This window comes from Chrysochloris asiatica, unplaced genomic scaffold (genome assembly GCF_000296735.1).
Source record: "Chrysochloris asiatica unplaced genomic scaffold, ChrAsi1.0 scaffold00138, whole genome shotgun sequence".
In the NCBI taxonomy this organism is placed as follows: Eukaryota; Metazoa; Chordata; class Mammalia; order Afrosoricida; family Chrysochloridae; genus Chrysochloris; species Chrysochloris asiatica.
In genome coordinates, this window is record NW_006408656.1 from 6,675,648 (window position 1) to 6,702,493 (window position 26,846).

Consider the following 26,846-nt stretch of genomic DNA (forward strand, 5'->3'; position numbering starts at 1 on the left):
GGGGCTGATGAAAGATTATGTGGATAGGTCTCTTGTGACACATTAATGAATAATTGTTATCAGGACTGATTGTGAGTGTTGAAAGTTTGAAGGTAGACGTTTTGTAGCAAGAGGAAGGGAGTGATTGACTTCGCAGTCTAGGAGCAGAGGTCCCTGGGACCATCAAGGGAGACGAGCTGAGAGTGGAGCCCTACCTAGAGAAGCAGTGATGCCACAGAAGTAGGCAGAGACGATGGCGTGGAGAGATGAAGCAGCTGGGGACTTTAGGCCCAGAGAGGGAGAGGGGCTGTGTGCTGACAACCAGGGGGCAGGCTTGTATGGTATACCCTTCGGTTGGTTGATGATGTGTGGAGGGGATTGTAACTATGGCAATGAAACGATATACGATAGGATGAATGTAAAGCTAATGTTATCCCATGTAAACTATCACATAATTCACAATAAAACATAAAAACAATAAACAAAAAACTGGTTTCTTGGTTGCTGCATCTGATTTAAAAAAAAATTCAATTCAGAAGTTTAGAGCAACTTTGATATTATTTAACTAAAGAAGGATATCATGCTTGGTAAGATGGAGGGTCAGAGAAAAAGAGGAAGACCGCCAACAAGATGGATTGGCCAGGTGCCAGCATCAATGGACTCAAGTGTGGCAACAGTAGTAAGGTTGGCCCAGGATCGGACATTGTTTCATTCTGCTGTGCATAGAGTCGCTATGAGTTGATGCCAACAACAGACTGATCAAAGTCGATAGTTGGCTATTTTGTTTTAGGATGGGCAGTTAAAAATATATAAAGTAACAAACTAATTATCACCCATTTTAGGGAGGAAAAATAATCACAGAGCAGTTCAAACTTGTATAGTCCATTTGAATTTTTCATCTAGGTTTAAAATGAAAACTTCAATTTTTTGCATAACCCCGTTTTTCCTTGAGTATCAAACTAGATGGTAAATTACATTTCCAATTGCAACAGTCTTGTTGAATGAAACATTAGCAAAAATCAAGAAGACAGACTGAATTTCCAACTGGAAAAAAAATTGTACTCAAGTATTATAATCAGTTTTCAAGTCATTTTCTAACACGACTACAGATTTGGCTTCAATCATTTGTGCACACACACCCACAAGAGGCAGTCCAGCCAATGATCTGCTTTGCAACACAAGGCCTTATAGGCAAAGATAGCATTTTCCAAGTCAACTTTACATAGATTAAGAAAAGTAATTTCTAATTTTACAGAAATGCTTCTTAAGTAAAATCTTTTCTCTAACTCCCTCATCTCCAGTACTGAAAGATATGTAATATGTTTTTTCCCCAGCTAAATCTGAATCCTCAAAATTGATTCCAGGCAGAAATAATCTGCAAATTAAAATCAGAAAGAAATATAGAAAAATTATATATGTGTGTGTGTGTTTGTGTGTATATACTGATTGTAATCATCCAGCATCTTAGATTACACTTTAGAGATGAATTTTGGGATTCTACTGCTCACACCACCAAAATCCGTAATAATTTACATACTTACTTTTTCCTGTTTTCTTTCTGGCTACTCCCTACCCCCACCAAACAGTTCAATATAGCCACGGCTCAAGTTTAATGGGAAAAGAGAGAAGATTTTGAATAGTTTTTTTTTTTTTTTTTACTTTGGTGATCTGGGTGGTGGCACATATTGCTCTTTGCCATTCCGTCGAGTTACTCCCTGAGGTATAGCCCTATGGCCAAATTGGCGTCTCTGTTCCCTGATTTTTCCAGCTGTTCCCTTGGGAATGGTACTGCCTCGAAAGCCAGAAATATCCTTGCTAGCTTTTGCTTCTGGTTTCTCATGTGGTTTCTCAATAGATTTTTCAGGGGCTCCATTCTCTTCATTTTTGGTAGGAGACACTACATTGGTGCGAAGTTCCCGTAGTGGCTGCACAAGAACTGGAGATGGCTCTTTAGGTGGTTTCTGGCACACTTCAGCATAACTTAACTTTCGAGGTTCCTTTGAAGTGATTTAAAAAAAAAAAATTAATATATACATTCTCTAAACAGTGAATACAAAAGGACCTTAAGCATAAAGGAAAATAGTAAGTTACTATCTTGGAAAGGGCAAAAGTCACTCTCCTATACATTGCGTTTCAATATAATCTTAGAAATTTGTCTAACAAAGACTGATGAAAAGAACCGTGAAGGAATCCACAAGAATACCTAAGTTTCTATAATTAATCAATCTTAGTTACTTCATCTGATAAGGAGGAAAATATAGGTGCTGTGATAATAGGACAAAGCATGTAAAGTCTTCAGCTCTGTTCCTAGCATAAAATAGGCAATCAATGAATAAGTAGCTGCTTTATTAGGAGCCCTGGTGTGGTGCATTAGGATAAGCACTCGACCTCAATGTTGGTGGCTCAAACTCACCAGCTGCTCTTCAGAAACCCTATACAGGGTTGCTATGAGTCAGAACCAAGTCCAGAGCACTTAACAACATTCTACTATTACTACTATCAATCAATATCAAATGATAACATAAAATATTCTTAACTGATAAAAAGAGCTGTGCTAAAATTCTACTAATTGTTATCAATGTGTAAAAACGTCATGTTGTTCAAATCCACCTTGAGGTTGAGTGCTTATTCTATGGCAACACATGCAGTTAAGTGTTTTTATATGTGTGGTCCCAACATACATATAAAAAACTCCCATTATCTAATTTCACCTCTCTAAGCCCCCTTGCACTCCTCCAGATATAAACTCTTCCTGTTACCTGTAGGGCTACAGCTACAGCTGTACTTATATTATTATTACTTGGTGAAATGGTATTTGTCCTTGATGGCTTTGTACTACTACTTGGAGAAGTAATTGGTAGAGTCATCTGATTGAGGCCATCCTTCTGAACAGCAGAATCCTCTATTATATCTTTTTCTTGCTGAGTTGTGCTAAGGAGAGAGAGAAAAAAAAAAGTTTAAAATTAGGCTTAGTTCAGTAATCTAATTGTTGAAGATTTTCTATACTGAATCTTATACCTTAATGCAGGAAGCTCAGTTGCAGATGGAGGACTTGTACTCATACTAAGCTGTTGGGCAGAGCTGCAGTCTGTCTGCTCATCCTCTGCAGGTACTGGGCAAGTAATTTTCAACTCGCCATTATCCTTAAAGTAAAAAGATATTTCAAAATTTTATTTAAGGGACTTCCAGCAAGATGGCAGACTAGGCAGATGCACTACACAAACCCTCTAAACAAAGATATGAGACCAAATAAAAGCGACACAGATGAAAATCTTGACACCCTGCATTTAAGACAGATTACAGAGGCAGATGGAGTGCTTGCTGGGAGGAGAGGTCCTACAGGGATGGTGAGAAAGGCTGGCCAGATGCAGACAATAGGAAAGGTGCGATTCTTTCTTTTTCCCCACATTCTGCTGGTGATCAGAGATGTGGCCAGCTCCCACCCTCATCCAGCCCCAGCACAGATTCTGCTCTTTGGGAGTTCAGAGCCACCTAGTTGGAAGCCACTCTAGTGTGAGTTAGGAGTGGCTGCACCAATTTGATGTGCCGCTTTGGTGCCTGGATTCAGAACCACCAGACCAGCATTTAACCAAGTCACTCTGCCTCCAGATTTGAGTGATCCTAACAGATACTGAAACCAGCTCCATCAAGACTGCCACAAACTACTTACGGATTGAGTTCCCTGAACACAGTTAACATTAAGGTCAATAGGAACTCCATCCAGGGTCACATCACATCCTTTCTATAGACATCTTGTGAGCTACCTGAATCACAAGAGCCCACCAGATATCTTTCCCTTCTGGGTCCAAGACTGTACTGTATGTTTTTTACAAATACAACAACCGCAAAATGTCCCGGAGACATCAATTTTAGCTAACACAAAGAATGGCTCAAACAAATGACCAAAATGTAGAAACAGAAAACATTTCTGAGGAAAAAAAGGTAATGGAACTAACTGAAAAAGAATTCAAAAGAACGGTATTTTGGTATTTTCAACGGAATGGCAGAAAGATGGAGGAAAGCAAGGAGAACACAAAAAAACTTTAGAAGATGTCAGGAAGACACTACAAGATCAAACAGACAACATAAAGAAAAAAATTTAAAAAACAAACCTTCCATTAGAAATTCAGAAGGTTAATGCTAAGATATCAGAAATGGACAATACACTGAAATGGAAAATGAGAAGATTCAAAGCAGCGGAAAGTCGATTTAGTGAAGTTGAAGATAAATCTCTCAGTACTAGTTAGTATGCCAGAAGAGCAATCCGAAATAGAATGAAAAAATCTGAAGAAACCTAGGAGTTATGTGTGACACCATGAAGAAGAACAACTTGGCATGACTGAATTCCAGAAAAGGGATAGACAATATAAAGCACAAATAAACTGTCAAAGAGTTCTTGGAAGAAAACTTCCCTAGTAGAATGAAAAATGAAAAGATAAGCATATAAGCTGAACAAACGCCAAATAGGGTGGATCCCTAAAGAAAATCATCAAGAGAGATCATAATCTGTCATTATGCCAGATCATTATGAGACCACTGCTGCTACCACTGTGCTAAGCCTTCTTGTTAGGGGTCTTCCTCTTTTTCCTGTGCTTCCAGTTTACCAAGCATCATATCCATCTACAGGAGCTGATTTGAAGTATGAGAGATGAAATATCATCATCCTAGTTAAGAAGCATTCTAGCTTCACTTCTTTTAACACAGATTTGTTTATTCTTCTGGCAGTTCATGGTACTTTTAATATTCTTTTTGAACGCCAAAATTCAAATGCATTAAATCTACTAACTAAGGTCTGTCTTATTGCTTTTACATTCATATGAGGTTACTGAAAATACCATGACTACAATTAGGCAAACCTTAACTCTCAAATGGACATCGTTGCTCTTGAACACTTTAAACAGGGTGTGCAGCAGGATTTGCCTATTCAGATATAGAATTACTGAAAGTAAAACAAACCTACAAGACTGAAAAATATCAACATATAATGAAATCAACTACAAAGCAAAAAGGGGGACTAGTGTAGATACTTCCAAATGGCAAGGAAACCAAGTAGATTTCACTACACTGAATGTAACAACCAATAGACATATAAAAAGCAGAATGGATAAGAAAACAGAATCCTTCAATGTGCTGCCTATAAGAGACATATCAAAAAGATGGAGACAGCCTAAATGCCCACCAACAGAAAAACGGTTAAACAAACTTTGGTACATACACACAACAGATGAATGAATGATGAATCTTTGAAACACCTCACAATATGGTTGAACCTGGAGGACATTATGCTGAGTGTAACTAGTTATTCACATAAGGACAAATATTGTATGAGACCAATGTTGTAAAAACTGAAACAATCTATGAGGGTTATATGGGAGGGAGAGGCAAAATTATCAAAGTTTAGAGGGTAGAAACATTGCTGGTAGGAATACAGAATTATTCAGCTACTTTTGAAAACAGTGTGGCAGTTCCTCAAAGTTAAAAAGAGATGCCCAGGATCTTGCTCCTAAATCTGAAAACATGCCAGCTGACAAGCCTACCAGACAAACTAAAGACTTGTTACATGCCACTGAGTTAGTTCTGAATCATACCAACCCTATGCACAGCAGATTCCCCCAAGTGGCCTATGGCCAAGATTCAAGCCAGGCGGGACTAGTCTCTGACCTCCTTGCTGACACCTGGTCACCCCTCCCCAACTGGCAAGCCATGTGGCTCTGAGCAGTTCTCATCATGTTGCTGCTGCTTCTGCTGGCACTCTTCAAATGCAGGCTCCTAGAAGTGACATCCCACACTGAGCTTGTTGTCCTACACCATCCTCACAACTGTTATATGAGAAAGTCCATTATGGCAGTCACTGTGTCAATACATCTTGTTGGGAAGTCTTCCTCTTTTAACTGACCCTGCACTTTACCCAGCATGATGGCCTTTCTCCAGGGATGGTTCTCCTGACAACATGCCCAAAATATGAGACAAAGTACTGTCATCCTTGCTTCTACGGAGCATTCTGGCAAGACAGATTTGTTATTTTAGCATTCCGTGGTATCTTCAATATTCTTTGTAAATGGTATCTTCAATATTCTTTGTTAACACTGTAATTCAAATGCATTGATTCTTCTCCCGTATTCCTTATTCAATGTCCAAAATTCATAATGCATGAGGAGAATGAAATCAGGTGCACCTTAGTCCTGTAAGTGACATCTTGGTTCTTTAACACTTTTAAAAGGTCTTTTGCAGCAAATTTGCTTAATGCAATATATACTGATTTTTAAAAACTGCTGCTTCCATGTGTGTTGATTATGGATACAAGGATATGAAGTCTTTGATAATTTCAATCTTTTCTCCATTTATCATGTGGTATTTTTTTAATCTAGTTTTGAGGATTTTTGTTTTCTTTACATTGAGGTACAATCCATACTGAAGGCTGTAGTCTTTGATCTTCAACAGTTAAGTAATTTTAAAGTCCTCTCATCTTCCAGTAGCAAGCGTGTGTCATGTGTATACTGGAGGTTAATGACTCTTCTTTCACTTCAAGTAACAATCCTATCCCCTCTGTATACAGGGTTGACTTAAAGACATTGCTACCTAAAATGGGGGGAGCTATAAACAAACGAAGTGACTGGCTTACAAATTTTCAAGAAGGAGTTCAGTTTCTGTGTGTGTGTGTGCAGAATCCCCACTGAACGTTTTCCTCTTGTCTAGATGGGTCTGGTGACAGGAGATGGGGACAAGATTCTTTTGATTCACTAGTGAGTAATTGTTATTATGACTAACTATGATTGTCACAATTGTAAAGACAGAAGTTTTGTAACATAAAGGGGGGAATAGTTAATCTTACATTTCAGCAACAAAGGACCCTAGGATCATCAAGAGAAGAGCATGAGCAGAACGTGGGATCCTAACCAGAGAAGCAGCGACAATAGAGATGGCAGAGGTGATGGTATGGAGATATAGAGCAGCTGAGGACTCTAGACTCACAGAAAGAGAAAGGCTGTGTGCTAGCAGGCAGGCTTGCAAAATGTGGCCTTTGGTTGCTTGTTTGAATGATTATATATTCGTGAGTTTTTGTATATATCAAAAAATAAATACAGAGGGAATAGAAGCAAATACTGTTAAATGATGATGCATAAAGGGGATTGTAATCATTGCAATGAAACAAAATATGATAGGATGAGTGCAAAACTGATGTTCTCCCATGTAAACTACCATTCAATTCACAATAAAAGATTTAAATGAAAAAAAAAAATTATCTTTAGCAAAATTTTACTTGCACATTCCGTTGGGTCACCTCTCTGGAATGGGCACAAATATGGATCTCCTCCAGTCACTTTGCCAGTTAGCGATCTTCCAAATTTCTTGGCATAGTTGAGCTGAGTGCCTCCAGTGCTGCATCAGTTTGTTGAAAGATTTCAATTTGTATTCCATCAAATCCCAATGCCTTGTTCTTTGCCAATGCCTTCAATGCATCTTGGACTTCTTCCTACATATGCTACCCTTTGACCATATGCTACCTCTTGAAATGATTGATAATCAGCCATTTCTTTTTTGTACAGTGACACGCTGTATTTCTTCCATCTTCTTTTGATGCTTTCTGTATCATTCAATATTTTGCTTACTGTTGAGTTGGTTCTGACCCATAGCAACTCTGCATAATATTTCCCAGGAGTGGCTGGTTAGCTTGAATCACTGACCTTGTGGTTCAAAATGACCTTGCTGTCCAGCGCATTAGCCTGCAGCGCCACACCAGGACTCTCTAACATAAACATGTGTCCTCCCACCTCACACAAACAAAAACCAAACACAAATAAAGAAAAATAAGAAACTAGGGAAAATGAACACCTAATAAAAATACTAGATCCAAAGAAAAAATAAGATTCTACATTAAAAAAGAAGTATTTTAAAAATAAAAACCTCTCAGAAACTAAATAATATGAGTTTAAAAGATACTATTTAGGAAAACTTCATAGAAAATATAAACAAATACAAAGATAAATAGTAGGGAGGCCAAAACAATGAAACCAGAGGTTCAAGCTGTTAGGTTGAATATCACATTAAGAGTTCAAGAAACAAGTCTTGTGATTTGCCTTACTTCAGGTATCTTCTAGATTTGGGATGAGTTCTGAGTGACTGAATTTTTAAAAGAACATGTTCATTAATTACAGAAGATGAAAGGGCACTACCTGCCCAACAGCAACAAGAAATAATTTATTGACCTCATACAGCTGTATCAGAAATCTTTTCATAATACTCAAAGTGTACTGAAAAAAGATATATATATAATATAATGGAAATAAACTTGAAACACATATTTTCAAAAAGCCTAAACATAGCTCCACAAGGTAAGAGAGCAAGGACAGTGGTGTAATAAAAGCTTGGCTGCTATTTGAAAAGTTGGTGGTTCAAACCCAAGAGTTGCTCTGTGGGGAGAAAGATATGGCTGTCTGCTTTCATAAAGATTACAGCCTTGGAAACCCTGTCCTACATGGTTGCTATGGGTAGGAACTGACGCTATGGCAGTGGGTTAAGGTAACAGATCAGAAATAATAACTATACTGAATGCTTCAATGCTTACCTTTTCTTTGTAAACACCTTTAACAACATCAGACATCCTACTCTCCAGAGGGAGTTCACCTTGTGTTCGTGAACTTCCAGGCAAAGGAGGAAAATTTGAAGCTAACAGATCAAACTTTGGTGTTGGAGCTTTTGCTTCAGTTGGTGAAGGATGGGGTCTCTAAAATACACAAATTGCAAAACAGGTCATATACCTATGAAATTCTCGAATTCTGTAACACAGAAGTTGAGAGAGATAAAAAGCAAACAAAAATAAAAAACAGAAACACACTAAAAATCACAGAATTATCCCAGTAAACCTTCTTAAATCTCTTCTCAGTTGAGTTCTTATTTGTGGTGGTGGTCATGTGCTGCGGAGTCAGTTCTGAATCATAGCGAATCTGCATAGGGATTCCAAGGCTGTAAATCTTTACGGGAGCAGAAAGCCTCATCTTTCTCCCATGGAACCGCTGGTAGTTTCAAACTGTTAACTGTGAGATTAGCAGGCTGACTCATTAACTACTACACTACCAGAGCTCCATGAGTTTTCATTACTCTTTATCAATCTTACTTATCTGTGGTCAGTACCCCCTTCTTGATTCCTTTGCAAACTTGCTATACTCCTTAAGTCTTCTAACCAATCATCACTATTCTTTACTATCTAAATTTGCTAAACACTTTCCTCACAACAAAACCTGTACCTTATCTCAAATTTCCATCATCTTTTCTCCTTCCAGTCTTAAGAGAACAGCATCATTCTTTCTCCCTTCCTGCTACCCTGTAAATCGACTGACAAGTCTCATTGCTAGCTCTTCCACTTCCTCCTCTGTACTCACTACTCCAATAAAATTGCTTTGGCAAGTCACCAGTGTTTCCAAAATGCAAAATGTGACCTCTCTCTCTAACAGATGTGGGGTGCTCATCACTTTTTATTTTGGGAACCCATTCCTCTCTTAGCTTCCATACCTTTTCTCTTGAATTTTCACAGGTATGACAACCATGTGCTCCCCTCTCTCTACACACTTAAGTCATAAAAATGTTAAGTGCCACTGTCGGTTCTGACCTATAGTGATTGTATATACGTTTCCAAGTAGCGGCTGGTGAGCTTGAACTGCTGACTTGATTTGCGGTTCAAATCGACTCTTCAGTCCCAGTGTATTAACCCACTGCCACTCTAGTATAAGACAATAAATCCAAATATCTCCAGCTCAGCTCTCCCTCCTATGATGTCCACCTTGTTCAAGACATGCTTGACTCGATTTCTCTTCACCCAAACTTTCAATCCTCAATTCTTAACATTTCTAATATATCCAAGTAACCCCAAATCTAGTCTGCCTCTCCTCAGTTGCTTAGAGCCACTTTGAGAGCTACTGTGGATTACTATAATGGCTTCACTTAAAAATCGTCATACTTTAAAAATTTTAAACTATGTAAATATATTATATATTCAACTAATTTGAGCAATATAGATCAAACCCCTAAGTAACTGTGCTTGAGAGTCGGTGTGTAGGTTAGTGATGGTGATAAATATTTTATGGTAAAGCTTAGACACCATCTTCACTGAATACTATAATCAATTCAAAACAAAACAGTACAAGGAAAAAGATTATAATGGAATTGTAATTATAATTAAATAAGAAAGAAAAACCTGAAAAGATGCAGTTAAAGGTAAAAATACTTACTGCAATCCTGTCGTCTTCCCGTCGTCTTCGACCTCTGAAAAGAGTTCTCCTTTTTAAAAACAGACAAGAAGTGGAAGGGAACAACTTAATAGTTTTTTTTTGGTCTCAAATATACATGTCCTATTAAAACTACCTTGGAATTTGCCATCTAAAAAAAATCCACCATAGAATTTTAAATATTCAACCTTTCTAATTTGAGGCTATTCTTCCACTAACAGACACATATTGTGCATGCTTCTGAAGAGATCCTGAGTTAATCTACCAAATACTTCAAACACTGCTAAGCAAACTGGACCAATTTTTCTAATTAGTGCTCCTGCCATCCTACTTGTTTTTATTTTGATATAAGAAGTCAGGAAATACATAATCCCATTCCCCATAGTTTAGAATTTGGAAGAAAGTAACCTATAATACAGATGGACTATCATATTTAAGCAGTTCTTTTGCCAATGAAAGGTAAACAATTTCAGAATAACTTCATAAAATCTATGATTAGAGCTATAATCTATCCATATTTCTTAATGAAACACTATTAACTCATGTTATATAAACATGTTTAGCATAACCAAGAGCCAATATTTAGTTAAAAAAAACCAAAATCCACCAGATCATGGTCATCAATTATTCAGGATGATCACATCATGATGAAATAATTTTCATAAACCACATTTTTCTTACCTGCCCCTACCATAGTCCCCATTCTGTTCCATTGACAAAGTGGCAGTCTCTTTTAGAAGGTAAGTTTGTTCCTGATGCCCTACTGGGTTATGTCGTTCATTTGGAAAGTTCCTTGAATTATTAGATCTATTCAATGGTCCATCCCCCAATGATACAGACCCCTCTGTTGAGTGTTCTGAACCAATGGATGACCTAAAATGAGGCTTCACACTAAAAAAAAAAAAAAAAAATACTCAACACTATAACTAGGGTTGTAGCAGATATCCTTGACTACTAGTTATCATCTTAACAAGTCTAAATCAGTCAGACTTTAAGCTAACTCATGCATCTATAATATGCATTCTCAACAGGGCAATATTGTCCCTAAAAAGGGGTAAAAATCAGTTCTAGGAAGCAATGTTGTATGTGAAAAAATCTTACTCATATTTAAAGCACTAGACATACATACATAAACACAAATAGTATTCCTATAGTATCGGGAAAAACAGGCTCTTTAGAGAGAGACAATGAAAAAATGTTGAGAAACACTGGAAGAAAACAAAAATTCTAGTCTCTTACTAAGTAGAATCCATAAGCAAATGGAAGTTATAGCAATACAATTAACAGCCTGGCATTACTTAGGATATGCAATCTGATAAAAAACAAAACAAAACTACTTCAATAGAAGCAGATTTCATCTTGGATGACAGGTGTAAACACCCAACTCTACACATTTATAAACAATCAAAGTTAAGGTAAGGTAATGGAGAGTCTGCAATTTAACAGTAAAAACACCTAAAAGTAAGCACAAATACTAAGAATCTTAACTATACAGAAGATTTAAAAAGTGAGAGATTTGTTTTGTCCCTTGCTCACAGTTTATACACTATCCCATTTTAATAGTCTATTTTCAGTTACAAATTTACAAATATTAATAGCATGCTGTCAATTATGTTTCTCTAAACAGGGCTTTACAAATAAAATTGTGGGTTATATTAGAATACACCTCACATATATATATAGTGTGGTACAGCATACAGGGGACAAAATGATGAACAGTTCCTAGATATTATCAAACATCTTAAGGCAATGAGTTGATGGGTCTGGTGGCTCAGGACCATAGTCTCAGGACAACTCATATAACATAGTCAACAAAGATAATGTTCTACATCCGACTGTGGTGAGTAGTGTCTGGGATCTTGAAAGCTCATGAGCAGCCATATAAGTCTCTTTATGACCAGAATAAAACAGAGTGATAAGAACTTAAGAGGATTGGAATCAATTAGTCCAAAGAATTAATGGAACATGGGAACATCAGTCTCCATGACTCTGAGATCAGAAGAATTACACAGTGCCTGGCTACCACTACCAACTTCTCTGAAAGGGATCACATTGAGGGTTTTGAATAGAGTGGGAAAAAATGTGGAACAAAACTAACAATTATAATATATAATAATAAAACCTTGGGTTTACTGGTCAGAAAGCGACTGGGGGAACCTAAGACTATGCCCTTAAATATTAGGTCTGGAAAGGAACTCACCCTCGTGACCCAATTTTCCACCAAGCGGTTAGGGTAGGTATACATGGGGGACAACAACACTAGTAAGGTATACTCACCATGAAATGGTCAATTATTCAAAATCAAGGAGGTAACATTTACTTAAGGACAACTGTTGTTGCATGGAGGCAATTGCAATCAGTGAGATGAAACAAAGTGTATGATTTGTTGAATGCAAAACTGATGATCTTGCCTGTAAAACTTTGCTCAATTCGCACAAAAAAGCTTAAAAAAAAAAAACCCAAAAACCCCTCGAAGATAACATCACTGAATACAAAGCAATTCTAAAAATATTATCCATATTTGAAAATAACATCACATGGTTAAGTATGTTGCTGACATATCTGTTCACTTAAAATTTTACATTTCAATACACCTAACGGATAAGCGTTTAGATTCAAATAGCCCTCAGATCTCATAATCTTACCCTTCATTGAGAGGACTTACAATTTCAGTCCAGGCAAACAGAAAAAACAAGAAGTGATAAAAGATAGAAGGAAAGGAGAAGTAAAGTGGCAGAAAGATAAGGTAGAGAAATCCCAGGACTTCTGAAAGTTAGTACTATTCTCTCTAAGTAGACTAGTGATCATCACTGGGCTGTCACAAGGTTAATATAAAATTTGCAAAAGGGTTCTCTAAAAGTTACTTTCTTTTTATCTGATAAAGTCCTTTAGCTTTATGTTACATTTTAATTTTACTAAGTACTTATGTATTAAGGAGCTCTGGTAGCGTAATGGTTACGAATCGGACTGTGAACCACAAGGTCAGCAGTTCAAAACTACCAGCTGTTCCGCGGGAGGAAGATGAGGCTTTCTGCTCCCATGAAGATTTACAGTCTTGGAAACCATGTACAGGGTCGCTATGAGTCAGAACCGACTCCACGGCACATAACAACAACATTTATGTATTATTTCTATAATTAAAAACTAATCTGTATTGGTCAAATACTTGGGAAAAGACTGAACCACAGGTAATTTTGAAGACATGGAAAAATTTTTACCAAACCTGTCATCTCTTGGAACTTACAGTCAAGGCCTTTCATTTCTGGATTTCTTAATGTAATCTTACCCCTTCCAGCAAGAAGGCAGAGCCAACAAAAATAAGTGACATAAAAGATAATCATAAGCCCATCTTTTTATCACCTGTTTACAGCAAAATTCACCTCTTCAATGAAATGTATATGTAGTCAACATGAGAAACCTGCATTTCTCCTTAAGAGAAATTATAAACTGTCAATTACAAGAATGGAATTATTTTTTAAGAAAAATCACAGCCAGATTATGATACAGAAGGAGATGTTCTAATCTCACGCCTGACAGTAAAAGTAGCCATTTTACCCTGGTGTGGTGCTATAGCATAAGCTTTGGACTGCTAACCAAAAGGTCTGGTTCAAACCCACCAGCTGCTTCTAGGAAACCCTATATAATCGCTATGAGTTGGAATCGATTTGATAGCACTTTAACAACATGTAAGCCTTCACTTTCATCTGTAAAGTGCATTAAAAACGACATCAGAACACAGGTATTTCAACCATACATACATTATGGTTCATCATGTACATGAAACTCATGTATTATCAAACTAAGTTGTTGCTGTTGTTAGGTGCCACGGAGTTGTTGTTGTTAGGTGCCATCGAGTCAGTACTAATTCAAAACTACCTTATGCACAACAGAACGAAACACTGCCCGATCCTGGGCCATAAGAGAGCCTTCTAAAATGGCACAAAAAATCTTTTGCCCATAAAGACTCCCTCATTCTAACAGTATGACATTTGATTTACTATAACAAAAGATTTCATTGGAAACTTCATATGGCATTATAAATGAATGTATGTAGTAAAATTTTTCCAAATACTTAAGAACTTGAGAAAATATGCTCAGTTTGTTAGTAATTGTTTGTTGTTTACTATAGTTGACAGGAAAGGAGCTCTGGTAGCGTAGTGGTTACGAATCGGGCTGCGAACCTTAAGGCCAGCAGTTCGAAACTACCAGCTGCTCTGCGGGAGAAAGATGAGGCGTTCTGCTCCCGTAAAGATTTACAGCCTCGGAAACCCTGTACAGGGTCTCTATGGGTCGGAACCGACTCGACGGCACTTAGCAACAACAACAATAGTTGACAGGAAACACTTCAAAAATTAATGCTTAAGAATCCTAAACTCAGTTAACATTTTTATCTTCAAAGAATCTCATTTCCCAAAATGTTACCCATTTAACACACTAAATGGCATTTAGACAGATTTAAAAAAAACTTATTGTGAATTGATTGAAGGTTTACAGAAAAAGATCACCTGTTTTACATCCAGCAAATCATACACTTTGTTTCATTTCAATGATTGCAGTATCCTCCACGTAATTAACAAGTTATCCTGCTTCCTCCCTGTGGTTCCTATTTGCCTTCTACCCACCTTCCCATCCCTTCACAACTTTGTCTTTAGGTAAATGTTATATCCTTTTGATTTTTAATAAGTGACTATTCCATGGTGAGTATACCATACATTACTAGTGTTTTTGTTACCCTTATTGCTTGGCTGAAAATTGGGCCACAAGGATGAGATCCTTTCCAGACCTGCATGGTGGATTTTCAACTTACCGATTTTTTTGGAATGGTCGACCCAAATTCATAGCAGCAACATTTGTTTTATAAGATCCAGGGGTATTAAAGCTATTCACAAAACTACCATTGGGAAATGGCGCCTGGAAGAAAATGTAATATTTGAACAGTATTAATGACAAAAGGATTTATCTGGTGTGAGGGTCATACAGAAGCCTCTCATGAGCTACCCTAGAATCAATTTCTCTTCCAAGTTAAAAGCAAGTTAAAATATTCATATTCACTTTCGCAATATTCACTTCAAGCACTAAAAAAACAATGGATCACTAGATCATTGTTTACTCAATGAGGAACATTCCTCTCTGAAAATGCTTAAGAAAAATAATAGCATTATAATGTATTCAGGATTTATCTAGTTTTTTTCTTTCAATTCATTCAGCAAATTTCAGAGGATAAAACTTTATTCAGAGGATACGAACTTTATTCGTATACATACATTTAGTATTGTTGTTGCCGTTACGTGCCACTAAGTTGACTCCACCTCATAGTGACCCTATATAGGTTTCTGAGAAGTGGCTAGTGAGCTTGAATCACTGAGTCTGTGGTTCAAACTGACTTTGAAGTCAAGCACAAATTATATCCATAGCATATTTAAAAGCGTGGCAACAGTAGTGAGGTTGGCCCATGATAGGGTAGTGTTTCGTTCTGCTGTGAATAGGGTCGTTATGAGTCGGTACCGATAGGATGGCACCTAACAACAACAACAGTATCAACACAAACCAAAGCCAAGAAAAAAAATCTAAAATTTCCTTTAAATTACAACTTAAATCAAAAATGTTCTTGTTCTAGAAGGATTTTACTTACCAGTGGTGTTTCAAAGTAAGGTGCAGGATTTGGAGACCAAGACTGAGGCACAAGACTATACACTGAGTATTGTTGGTGAGGATTATATACAGGCTGCATAAAGACTGGTGATGCATACTGTGCTTGAGTTTGAATGGACTGACTAAACATACTAGAATCCATTAATCGATAACCGTTCTTAGCAAAAAACGTATTGATGGCTTTTATCCTTGCCTAGAAGGAAGAGGAACAAATAACAACTCTTAGTATGCATTTTACAAATATATCTAATTTGCATCTTTTCCATACTTTACACAACCATTTCTGCATAGTGTAGAATAAGCAGAGCAAAATAAAAGGAAATAATTAGTAATGCTGATTAAATTTTTAAAAAGAAAAATTTTCCATGGTAAAAATCACAAAAAAAGAAAAACAAAATGTCAAAGCACAAAAATGGGATACCAAAAGCATGCAATAATATATATATAAGAGATGAAAGGTCCAACAATTCTATAGAATGGGCTATATCCTGTAATCACATGGATAAAAAAGAAATATTGGTAGCTAATACATACAAATAGATGCTAAATGCCACTCATTAATAAGAGAAGTACAATTAAATATGAGTAAACATTTCTCACTTATAAGATACGCTAATGTCCAAAACTTTGACACTATAGTCTATACAAGAGGGTATAGCAAAAAAAGCACTCTACTACACTGAAGATGGGCATGCAAAACACCACAACCCCATAAAAGCAAATCTAACTATACCTTTTAAAATCTTTACATGTACATACTGTTATTCTAATCAATTCCAATTTTAGAAATTTTCCCCAATATATGAGAGGTCTTAAAAAGCTCATGGAAAAATAAAATGGAAATTAAACAGAATTTTCTCACAAACTATTTAAACCCTTTGACATGGACAACATAGGTTACTATGTTGCTATTAGTATTATTATTCTGACACTTTTGTGTGTGATTACAGGATAGAGCAAATAGTTACTGAGATCTGGGATTTGCACATGAAACATAGATATGGGAATAAAAATGTAAAAACCATGCAGGTTGAATCTGAATTGAAATATCAGTAAAAACTCCTATCTTATTTAAAACAAAACACATTTCTTAGCTGTGTCCAATGAAAAAGCTTAGAAACAATGACCACTTAGTAAACAACAAAATATTTTCATTTCAATGTAGCCTGGGGAATCTGGACAAAACTGTCTACCTCCAGGCAAGACTATTTCTGAATAACGAAAGAACTCAGAAGTCAACTTCAAGAGCAAAACATTTCCTCAATCCTAACAATAAGCGTGCCAAGTATGTATAAATACATAACAAAACACACTTCAGTGATCATTTTGGAGGATGCAAGGGAACCAATGGAATCCTGGTGTGACACTGTAGGATAAGCACTGGACTGCTAACCACAAGGTTCATGGATCAACTCCATCAGTTGCTCCTCGTAAATCGTATACAGGGTCACTATAAGTCAGAAGCAACTTAAAAGCATTTAACATCAACAATATATGAAGTGTATATACATTGCTGTTGTTGTTAAGTGCCGTAGAGTCAGTTCTGACCCATAGCAACCCTGTACAGGGTTTCCGAGGCTGTAAATCTTTACAGGGACAGAAAGCCTCATCTTTCTCCCATGCAGCAGCTGGTAGTTTCGAACTGCTGACCTTGCGGTTCGCAGCCCAATTCGTAACCACTATGCTACCAGAGCTCCTCAGGTAATGTAATAGTTGATGACAGCAACCTTTTTCTTTATATAATTCCATTAACTCCCAAAACCTGTTAGGATCTTGAGATAGGAAACAGTGCCGAAGAATGTTCCAGCTGCCATGCCCATGGCACTAACCATCACAAAACCCATCTGTACTCAGTTGAAGCAGCTTGCTTGGGACTGACCGTAGGGACCCACAGCCAACTTGCATCTAGTTTGTGGCTGCCGTTTTCCAGGTCTAATAACAACATATGTGGGGGTATATATGTGTAACTCATTATACAACGCTTAATGAATTTATAGATTTAGATAATGATCAGTTATCCTCTAATGTGAGAAAAATAAACAGATGAAAAACTATGTTCTTATCCCACCCCTCCACTGCTCTCAAAGCAAACCCAAATGTCATCAAGCCTCTAAACCTAGCTACCAGTTTTTGTATGACATACAGGGGAAAGAAGAGCGTGTTTAACTATCAGGGGTCCTTGAAAAGTTCATGAAAAATATGTATTATGAAATAACTGTAGATGGATCTTAAAAAAATTTTGCACCAAAATAAATTTGTACAAAGTTGATAAGACTTGACAGCACAAAACAAGTTGGTAAGACATCAGTTTAAAACAAAACAAAACAAAAATCAACCCTTATTAGAGCAATACAAATCCTACTAAAATTGAACAAACATTGAATTTATGAAGGCTGGATGGAAAAACAGTGAAATGACTAATGGCTTATGATGAAGTTAATGGGGACAATACTCCAAAGAACCAACAGTTAGTAATGAATAATTTGTTTTAAGAAGGGAGATGATGCTGAAGATGAAGCCCACAGCAGCAGACAATGTACACTGATTTTCAAGAAAAAAGTTAATGTCATTCATGCTCTAAAAGGACCAGCGTTTAAGAACATAAGAACAGAAAAAGTAAGTCAAGACCACTGCCACCTCAGCTGGCCAGAAAATTAAAGCTGAGCAAGAGGGAATCAAGACACTGCAGTCTTTCTTGGAAGGCGAGATGGAACATAGCTTTCCCAGTGTGATCCTGAAGACAATGTACAATCAAAGCAATAGCTACCAAGAGGTGAAAATGGTACAAAGAAAAAGCAGACAGATCAAGAACAAAAAGTTAAGGGAGGAAAAAAAATCAGTCAAGAAAAATTGAACAGTGACTGGGTAGTATTTGAAATTACTTAAAAAAAAAAAAAATTTTGTTGTGAAAATAAACGTTAACAAAGCATACATCACAATTTCTACATACACAATTCAGTAACACTGAGTATCTTCGGTTTCTATATATTTGTTTATTTCATATACATGGGATCATATATGATTTATCCTTTTGAAACTGATTTATTTTACTCAGTATGCTGTTTTGAATGTTCATCTTAATTTTGACAGATTTCAGGAACCCATTATCTTTTACGGCTGTGGGTGATGCTGTAAGATAAACACTGGAACCAAATGTCTGTTAGAACTGCAACGTCAGCGGTCCAATCTCACCAGCTGCTCTTTGAAACCATATACAGTTCACTGAGAACCAACTGGACAGCACACTTCACAAAAAATTATTAGTGAGCTCAAATGGACTGGTTTTGGCCATTTTGAATCAGATAATCAATCACATAGTAAAAAAGAATATTTATATGCCTATAAGAAAGACCAGTCTACTACTATTATTCAAATTAATGTACCAATCATTAATGTCAAAGTGGAAGAAATGAAACTCCTGTAGTCTGAAATTGATCAAACATGCAATCAAGAGGCACTGATAATTACTGGTGATTACAATGTGAAAGTTGGAAACAAAGAAAAATCTGTGGTTGGAAATATGGCCTTGATGAAAGAAACCACACTAGAAATTACGTGACAGAATTTTACAGGACCAAATCTATTCATTGAAGATATATTTTTTCAACAATATAAATGATACCATCTAAATGAACATTGCCAGTTGAAATGCATAGAATTCAAATAGGTGGAGACAATGTAGAGAAGATCAACACTATCAGTCAGAAAAAGAACAGGTGTGAAACAGAACATCAGCTGATCACATGCTAGTTCAAGTTGAAGCTTAAGTAAATGAAAACAAGTCCACCAGAGTCAAAGAACAATTTTGCATATAACCCACCTGAAATCATCCCAAATATGGACTTGACTCAATGAACACTAATGACTGACCAGGCAAGTAGTGGGATGACATCAAGAACATCATACATGAGACTTCAGGAAAGATGGCAGACTAGGCAGATGCACTATATGGACCCTCTACAACAAAAATATGAAAGACAAAACAGACACCGATGAAAATTCTGGCACCTTGAACTTCAGAAGAAGAGTTAGAGAGGTGGATAGAATGTTTGCTGGGGAAAGAGGCAAGAGAGGGGGACTGGTGAACTGCTAGCAAGACTCAGATACACCATATTGTGAGCAGCTTTGGCCAGAAGGAGGTCTGGCAGAACAGATTCGCATGGATGATGGAAAAGGTGTGATCTCTTCTTTTTTGCCCCCTAAACTCCCCCAAACGGCCACCACTCGTCTGTCTGCCATGCTGTGGTGGTTTGAGTTGCTGTGATTCTGAGGGCTATGCCACCGGTGTTTTAAATAAGCATGGTGGACAGGTTTCAGATGAGCTACAAAACAAAGACAGACTAGGAAGAAAGAGTGACAAACTACTTCCGAATCGCTAGTCACTGAAAACTCTATGAATAGCAGAGAAACATTGTCAGATACAGGACTGGAAGGTGGGAAGGCACTCAAGAGTGCGACTGGGGAAAAAAAATGCCTCCTCAAAGTAGGGTTGACCATAATGACATAAATACAGTTAAGCTCGGGGGAGAAAAGCGCACAGAACCTGCATTTGATGATGGGCAACAACTTAAAATGAAGAGAAACACCTGTAAACATCCATTGATAATTGGAACATGGAATGTACGAAGTATGAATCTGGGAAAATTAGTGAGCTGAAATGGACTGGTACTGGCCATTTTGAATCTGATAACCACATGGTTTACTATGCAGGGAATGACAAATTGAAAAGGAATGGTGTTGCATTCATCGTCAAAAAGAACTTATCTAGATCAGTCATGAGGTACAATGCTGTAAGTGATAGGATAATATCCATGTGCCTACAGGGAAGCCCAGTTAATACCACTATTATTCAAATTTATGCACCAACCACTAAAGCCAGTGAAGAGGAAATAGAAGAATTCTACCAACTTCTTCAATCTGAAATAGATCAAACACGCAATCAAGATGTATTGCTCATTACTAGTGACTGGAATGCAAAAGTAGGGAGAAAAGAGGAAGGAACAGTAATTGGAAAATTTGGACTTGGTGATAGAAACGATGCTGGAGAACAAATGATAGATTTCCGCAAGACAAATGACCACAATTAATTCATACCTATTGGTAATTAAACTGAATGTAAATGGATGAAATGTTTCAGAAAGAGACATAATGAGCAGAATGGGTAAGAAAACATGATCCTTTAAAATGCTGTCTACAAGAAACAAATAAAAAAATGAAGACAGTCTAAATGTTCACCACAAAAGAATGGTTAAGCAATCTTTGGTATATACACACAGTGGAATACTACAAAGCATTGCAGAATAATGATGAATCTGAGAAACACCTCACAAATATTGTATAAGAACAATGTTGTAAAAAGTTAAGAAATGGTTTTTTTAATAAAAGAAACCATCAATCATGGCTACGGGGAGAGGGGAAATTATTCATAAGGTAGAAGAGGGTTCACACATGTGAACATGGGTAACAGGGCAAGCAATATTCAACGAGTAGTTTAGTAGGGTGGGAATGAAGGTAATCAGAAGAACAGTTAGTAGAAGTAAATGTTGTTAACTGTAGGTACAATTTAACAAATTAATTCAGGGGATTACAATCATATAATGAAGTCAAGTATATGATTTGTTGAATGTAAAACTGATGATCTGCTCTGTAAACCTTCACTCAATTCACAATAAAAAGCTTAAAAACACACACAAAACAGATCTAGAAGTTGGATCAGCAAGGATGATTTATAAATGGAACTTTTTTCATTATTAATTAGCTTTTAAAAAGTGCTCTTTTTCTGACTTCTTTTAAAATTATTATTTCCTGGACTACCGGCATGGTACTGTAGAATCAGCAATGGATTACAAACTACACGGTGGTCCTTGGAAACCCTATTCAGGGTCACTATGAGTTGGAACAGACTTGACAGCACTTAAAAACAACATTTAGTCATGTAATACCTTAAGGATATCTGATTGCCTCTGAATTATTTGTTATAAATAAAAATATTCATGACAGGTGATAGACATTATCCTTTATCATTAAAATTTGCCCTTCACACCTTCTTCCTTTGCTTGCCATTGTCTATTCTGTCTCTGCCCTTCCTTTTATCTAGGTGCACCTTACTAGGTGCTTCTCTAATAAAGAGCATCATATAACTAGGTTTTATATTTTGGTTTAATCAAACAACAAAAAAAAGGTTCTTTTCCTATTAATAGATGTGTTTAATCCTATGTATATTTATTGACACTAGGTTTGATTCTTTTTTAAAACAAATTTTATTTCTAATATTTTTCTAAACAAAACACCCAAAACAACCCCTCCCCCAACAAAACAACACAACATCTATACGAGAGCAAAAGGTCACTGAAAAGATATGTAAGACAGAAAAGAGCAAAAGCAATGCCAGAAGAAACCCTAAATTCTCTTAGCTGTAATGTGAATGGAAGAATGAAGTAAAATCAGAATTATTTCAACAGCTAGAGAAGACACGGTAAACTACTGTTAAATTTGCTAAAAGAAAACACAAAGGGAATAACAAACTCAGCATTATCTCAAGCTGAAAGAAAAAACTGCCACATTGAAGGATTCTATGGGCAAAAGGAGAGCAAATAAGCACTGGACTGCAAACCACAAGGTCAGTGGTTCAAACCTATCAATCACTCCATGGGAAAAAGATGAGGCTTTCTGCTCCTTCAAAGAAAACTCTGAGTTGGAACCGAATCCATGGAACTTAACAACAAAAGGGCAAAATATTGAAAGATGCAAGAAGCATCAGTAGGCACTACTAGAAAAAGAATTTGATCAACAATCAGTAATTTGATCAAGAATCATACATAGTAAGAATTGTGTAGACATAATATTTTTATGCTCATTCAACTAACTTTCTGAGGTAGCACATCATATGAGCAAAAAATTCCTTTGAAATCTCTATGGGCTTCATAAAGTATTATTTTTCTATATTTTCTTCATATACACAAACACCCAAGAGAACAAAAACTTTGTTTCACACTGGCTTTCTTTTAGTTTTAAGTTTCGTACCATGATTGGCTTGCCCTGAAATGTTTTCACTTCTTCTCTTAAGTATCTAAAAGCCTGAAAGAAAGCAGAAAGGAACTTTTATTCGTAGTCAAACATTTCAATAACGCAATATTTAACCTAGCAAGGCTCTGAATATTAGTAATTGCCTTTAAACCAAACAAATAAAAAATTCTGAAGGTGATTCTATTATGGAGGTGATAGGGAGGCCAGCTTGAACTGCAAGGTCAGCAGTTCAAACTCACTAATTGCTCCTCAGAAATCCTATGTAGGGTCACTTATGAGTCAGAACCGACTGGACAGCACTTAACAACAACAGGGAGCAAAAAGTAAAAATGTTAAGACTTTCTCCGGTACAGTTCACATTTATTCTAGATTAGTTACCACAGATTAACACATGCATAATATACTCAGAGAGTCACACCAGACCCTCAAATGATTCCATTTTCATCTGTAATGAAGAGTGGAGGGAAAAAAGTCATGATATCAGCTAAGGTCATTTTTGTTTCTAATTATTTTTTAAATTAAATATAATTTCAAATTATAAATTATTTATCTTGTTCCAGTTTACAAAAACCATATTTCACTACAGAACAAAGTACTGCTAATTCCTGCTTCATCTCACAACCATTCTTATGTTTGAGACCATTGTTACAACCATTATGTCACTCTATCTTCCTGTGAGTGGGGTTTCCTCTACTAAGGAACATTCTGGCTATACTACTCCCAAGACAAGTTTGTTCGTCCGTCTGTCAGCCTATGATATATACGTTATTCTTTTCCAGCATTATAATTCAAACATATCAATTCTTCTCTGGTCTTTCTTAGTTACTGTCCAGCTTTTCCATGCAAATGACGTGTCATGGATTGAACTGAGTTCCCCCTAAAATCTGTGTCAGTTTGTTTGGACCATGATTCTCAGTGGCTTAACAGTTATGTGATGAAACAACTTTTAGCCTCCTAAACTGTGAAAGAATAAATTTTCTTGCTAAAGCCATTTACTTGTGGTATTTCTATTATAGTTGTTGTTAAGTGCCATCGAGTCGGTTCCGACCCATAGTGACCCTGTACAGGGTTTCCGAGGGTGTAAATCTTTACGGGAGTAGAAAGCCTCATCTTTCTCCCGTGGAGCGCCTGGTAGTTTCGAACCGCTGACCTTAAGGTTCGCAGCCCGATTCGTAACCACTACGCTATTATAGTAGCACTAGCTAAAACAAACACGAGGCTACTGACAATACCATGGCAATCAGGTACACCTTAGTCCTCAAAATGATATTTTTGCTCTTGAACATGTTAAAAGAGGTCTTTTGCAGCATTTTCTTTAATTTCTTGACTGTTGCCTTCCATAAGCAGTGACTGAATCCAAGTAAAATGAAACCCTTGATTTTTTTTCTCCATTTATGACGATATTGTTTACTGGCCTTGTTGTGAGGATTTTTGCTTTCTTTACAATGAATTGTAATCCATACTGAAAATTGAATTTTTAAATCTTCATCAGGAAGTACTTCAAATCCTCTTCCCTTTCAGCAAGCAAAGTTGTGTCATCTAACATGCTATACAGGTTGTTAATAACTTTTCCTCCAATCCTGATGCCTCATTCTTCTTCATATAGTCACCATCTTGGACTAATTGCTCAGCAAACAGAAAGGATACAACCCTGAGACACACCTTTCCTGACTCTTGATCTATGTACAGATTCTGCATGAGTTCTTGAATTTTCATTCTTCCCAATGTTATTCATACTGTGTCATGATCTACAGAGTTGAAATCCTTTGCATAGTCAATAAAACACAAGTAAACATCTTTCTGATATTCTCTCCTTTGAGTAATTTGCTGGACTGCAAAGTTGGTTTGAACCACAAGGTCGACAGTTCAAGCTTACCAGCCACTCCTCAGAACTCTACACAGGGTCACTATGGGTTGGAACAACCATGTCCTATGGAGTTCTGGTAGCGCGGTGGTTACGCGTCGATCTGCTAACCTAAAGGCCAGCAGTTTGAAACTACTAGTCATTCCGCAGGAGAACAGCTTACAACCACCACCACGTACTAGAAATACTACTGAGGGCACATAGTTTCCTACACCCCAGGCTTATTTTGAAACTGTGTGTTCATTGACAGGTAACATACTGTTCTTAAATTGAAATGAAAAACATCTTTGCAACATTATTGTAAGCATACTTTTGTTAATTAATGCATACTGTTAATTTTACCACCAGAACAGCATTAGGAGAAAAATGGTTTGTCTTTTTTTTCTCACCTGTTGTGCATCTGTGTCAGATTGGAAAGTGATATACCAGCTGCTATTATGTGCAAACTCACAGCTTATCACTTTGGGACAGTTTTCATTTATGAACAGAGCTTTCACTTCCTAAAAACAAAACAAAACAAACTTTAGTTGACTTTTAATTAAGATACCAATAACTGGCACCTTTTGCTTTTTAACTAGAATAATAGCATCTTTTCATGTCTTTCTATCCCTTCTAGTTCTTCCTTGTTTACTCTTTATGTTTTCTGCCAGTTTTCCTAGTGAGGGTAGCTTATAAAAATACACACAGTCATGGTGTAAGGTTTGTATTGATTCCTTTAGGTGAACCAATGGAATGCAGTACCATATTTTATGATGAGTAAAACGAAATGATTTTTCTCCTAGTGGCAAGGTAATAGTCCTTATTAAAAAATGTGTCCAAAAGAAATGGTATGCACTCTATTAATATTTTCTGGGTTCTAAATATATTCTCATTTAATGTGAATTCTTTGCCTGTATCAGTCACAGTCACGAACTCTGTGTACACCTGGTTTTTCCATAATTGATATAAAAATCTTAAAATAGTTCTAAAGGCTACTTTATAAAAAGAAAGTAGAAGCAAGCATTAAGTGTGCCTAAAAAGTTATAGAAAGAAAGGAAACAGCATACACTGAAATATCAAGGGCCAGACACTGATTTATGTGAAGGTTTTTCACATTTTACAGCTGAAAAACTGGTGGCTCAGACTGATTTACTCCGAAGTCTATTTCAAAGGGCAGCTAGGGAAGACAAAGTCAAATAATACCATGAAATGTTGAGAGACCTGGAGTTAGAAAATCAAAAGAGAAAAATACACTCAGCAGTTCTCAAACTGAATGAACTGAAGAGAAAATCCAAGCCTCCATTTGAAATAATAAATAATAAATGAGCAAAATACTGAATGATGCAGAAAACATTAAAAGAAGATGGAAGGAATACACAGTCACTATACCAAAAAGAAATGGATAACGTTCAAATATTTCAAGAGACAGCATATGATTGAGAGCCAATATTACTAAAGGAAGGAGTCCAAGGTGCACTGAAGGCAATGGCAAAGAAAAAGTCACTGGGAACTGCTGGAAGACAAATTGAAATCTTTCAACAAACTGATGCAGTACTGAAGGCACTTACTCATCTATGCCAAGAAATTTGGAGAAGAGATCCATATTTGTGCCCATTCTAAAAAAGGTGACCTAAAAATGTAGAAATCATTTGACAATATCATTAATATCATATGCTGAGCAAATAATCTGAGAAGCTGGATTATATGAAGAATAACATGGCATCAGGATTGAAGGAAGACTTATTAGCAACTTTGATAAGCAGGTGATACAACCTTGCTTTCTGAAAGCAAAGAGGACTTATAATACTGAAAAAGATGAAAGATCACAGCCTTCATTACTGATTGTACCTCAAAGTAAAGAAGCAAAAATTCTCACAACTGGACCAGTAAATAACATCATGCTAAAAGAAGTAAAGAATGAAGTTGTCAAAGACTTCATTCGGCTTGGATCTATCTTCAACACTCATGGAATCAGCAGTAAAGAAATCAAATTACAAAGAACAAACAAGATGGCAGATCAGGTGGAAGTGCAGTAAAGAACTCCGCCAACAACACAGAATACCCGACCAAGCAGGCTCAGGGGATGGTCCCAGAACTCTGAACCACATATAAAGGAATATTTA

The 26,846-nt window shown here is 36.7% G+C and overlaps 1 protein-coding gene across 2 annotated transcripts in view; it reads right to left on the reverse strand.

Moving 5' to 3' along the window:
* Positions 1 to 1,054: 1,054 nt before the first annotated feature.
* The window catches only part of LARP4 (La ribonucleoprotein domain family, member 4), a 75,154-nt gene continuing 49,362 nt past the window's right edge, over positions 1,055 to 26,846 (reverse strand). Inside the window, exons 7-16 of one of the 2 annotated variants that reach the window (XM_006870050.1) lie at positions 25,134 to 25,244; positions 22,878 to 22,931; positions 15,835 to 16,047; positions 15,010 to 15,113; positions 10,884 to 11,093; positions 10,206 to 10,254; positions 8,546 to 8,704; positions 2,998 to 3,122; positions 2,739 to 2,910; positions 1,055 to 1,976 (exon numbers count right to left, since the gene is read on the reverse strand). In XM_006870050.1, coding sequence (XP_006870112.1) covers positions 1,635 to 1,976; positions 2,739 to 2,910; positions 2,998 to 3,122; positions 8,546 to 8,704; positions 10,206 to 10,254; positions 10,884 to 11,093; positions 15,010 to 15,113; positions 15,835 to 16,047; positions 22,878 to 22,931; positions 25,134 to 25,244 — 1,539 coding nt within the window. In that variant the 3' untranslated portion in view covers positions 1,055 to 1,634. The remainder of the gene's footprint in view (positions 1,977 to 2,738; positions 2,911 to 2,997; positions 3,123 to 8,545; positions 8,705 to 10,205; positions 10,255 to 10,883; positions 11,094 to 15,009; positions 15,114 to 15,834; positions 16,048 to 22,877; positions 22,932 to 25,133; positions 25,245 to 26,846) is intronic. The other variant, XM_006870049.1, reaches the window with a different exon arrangement.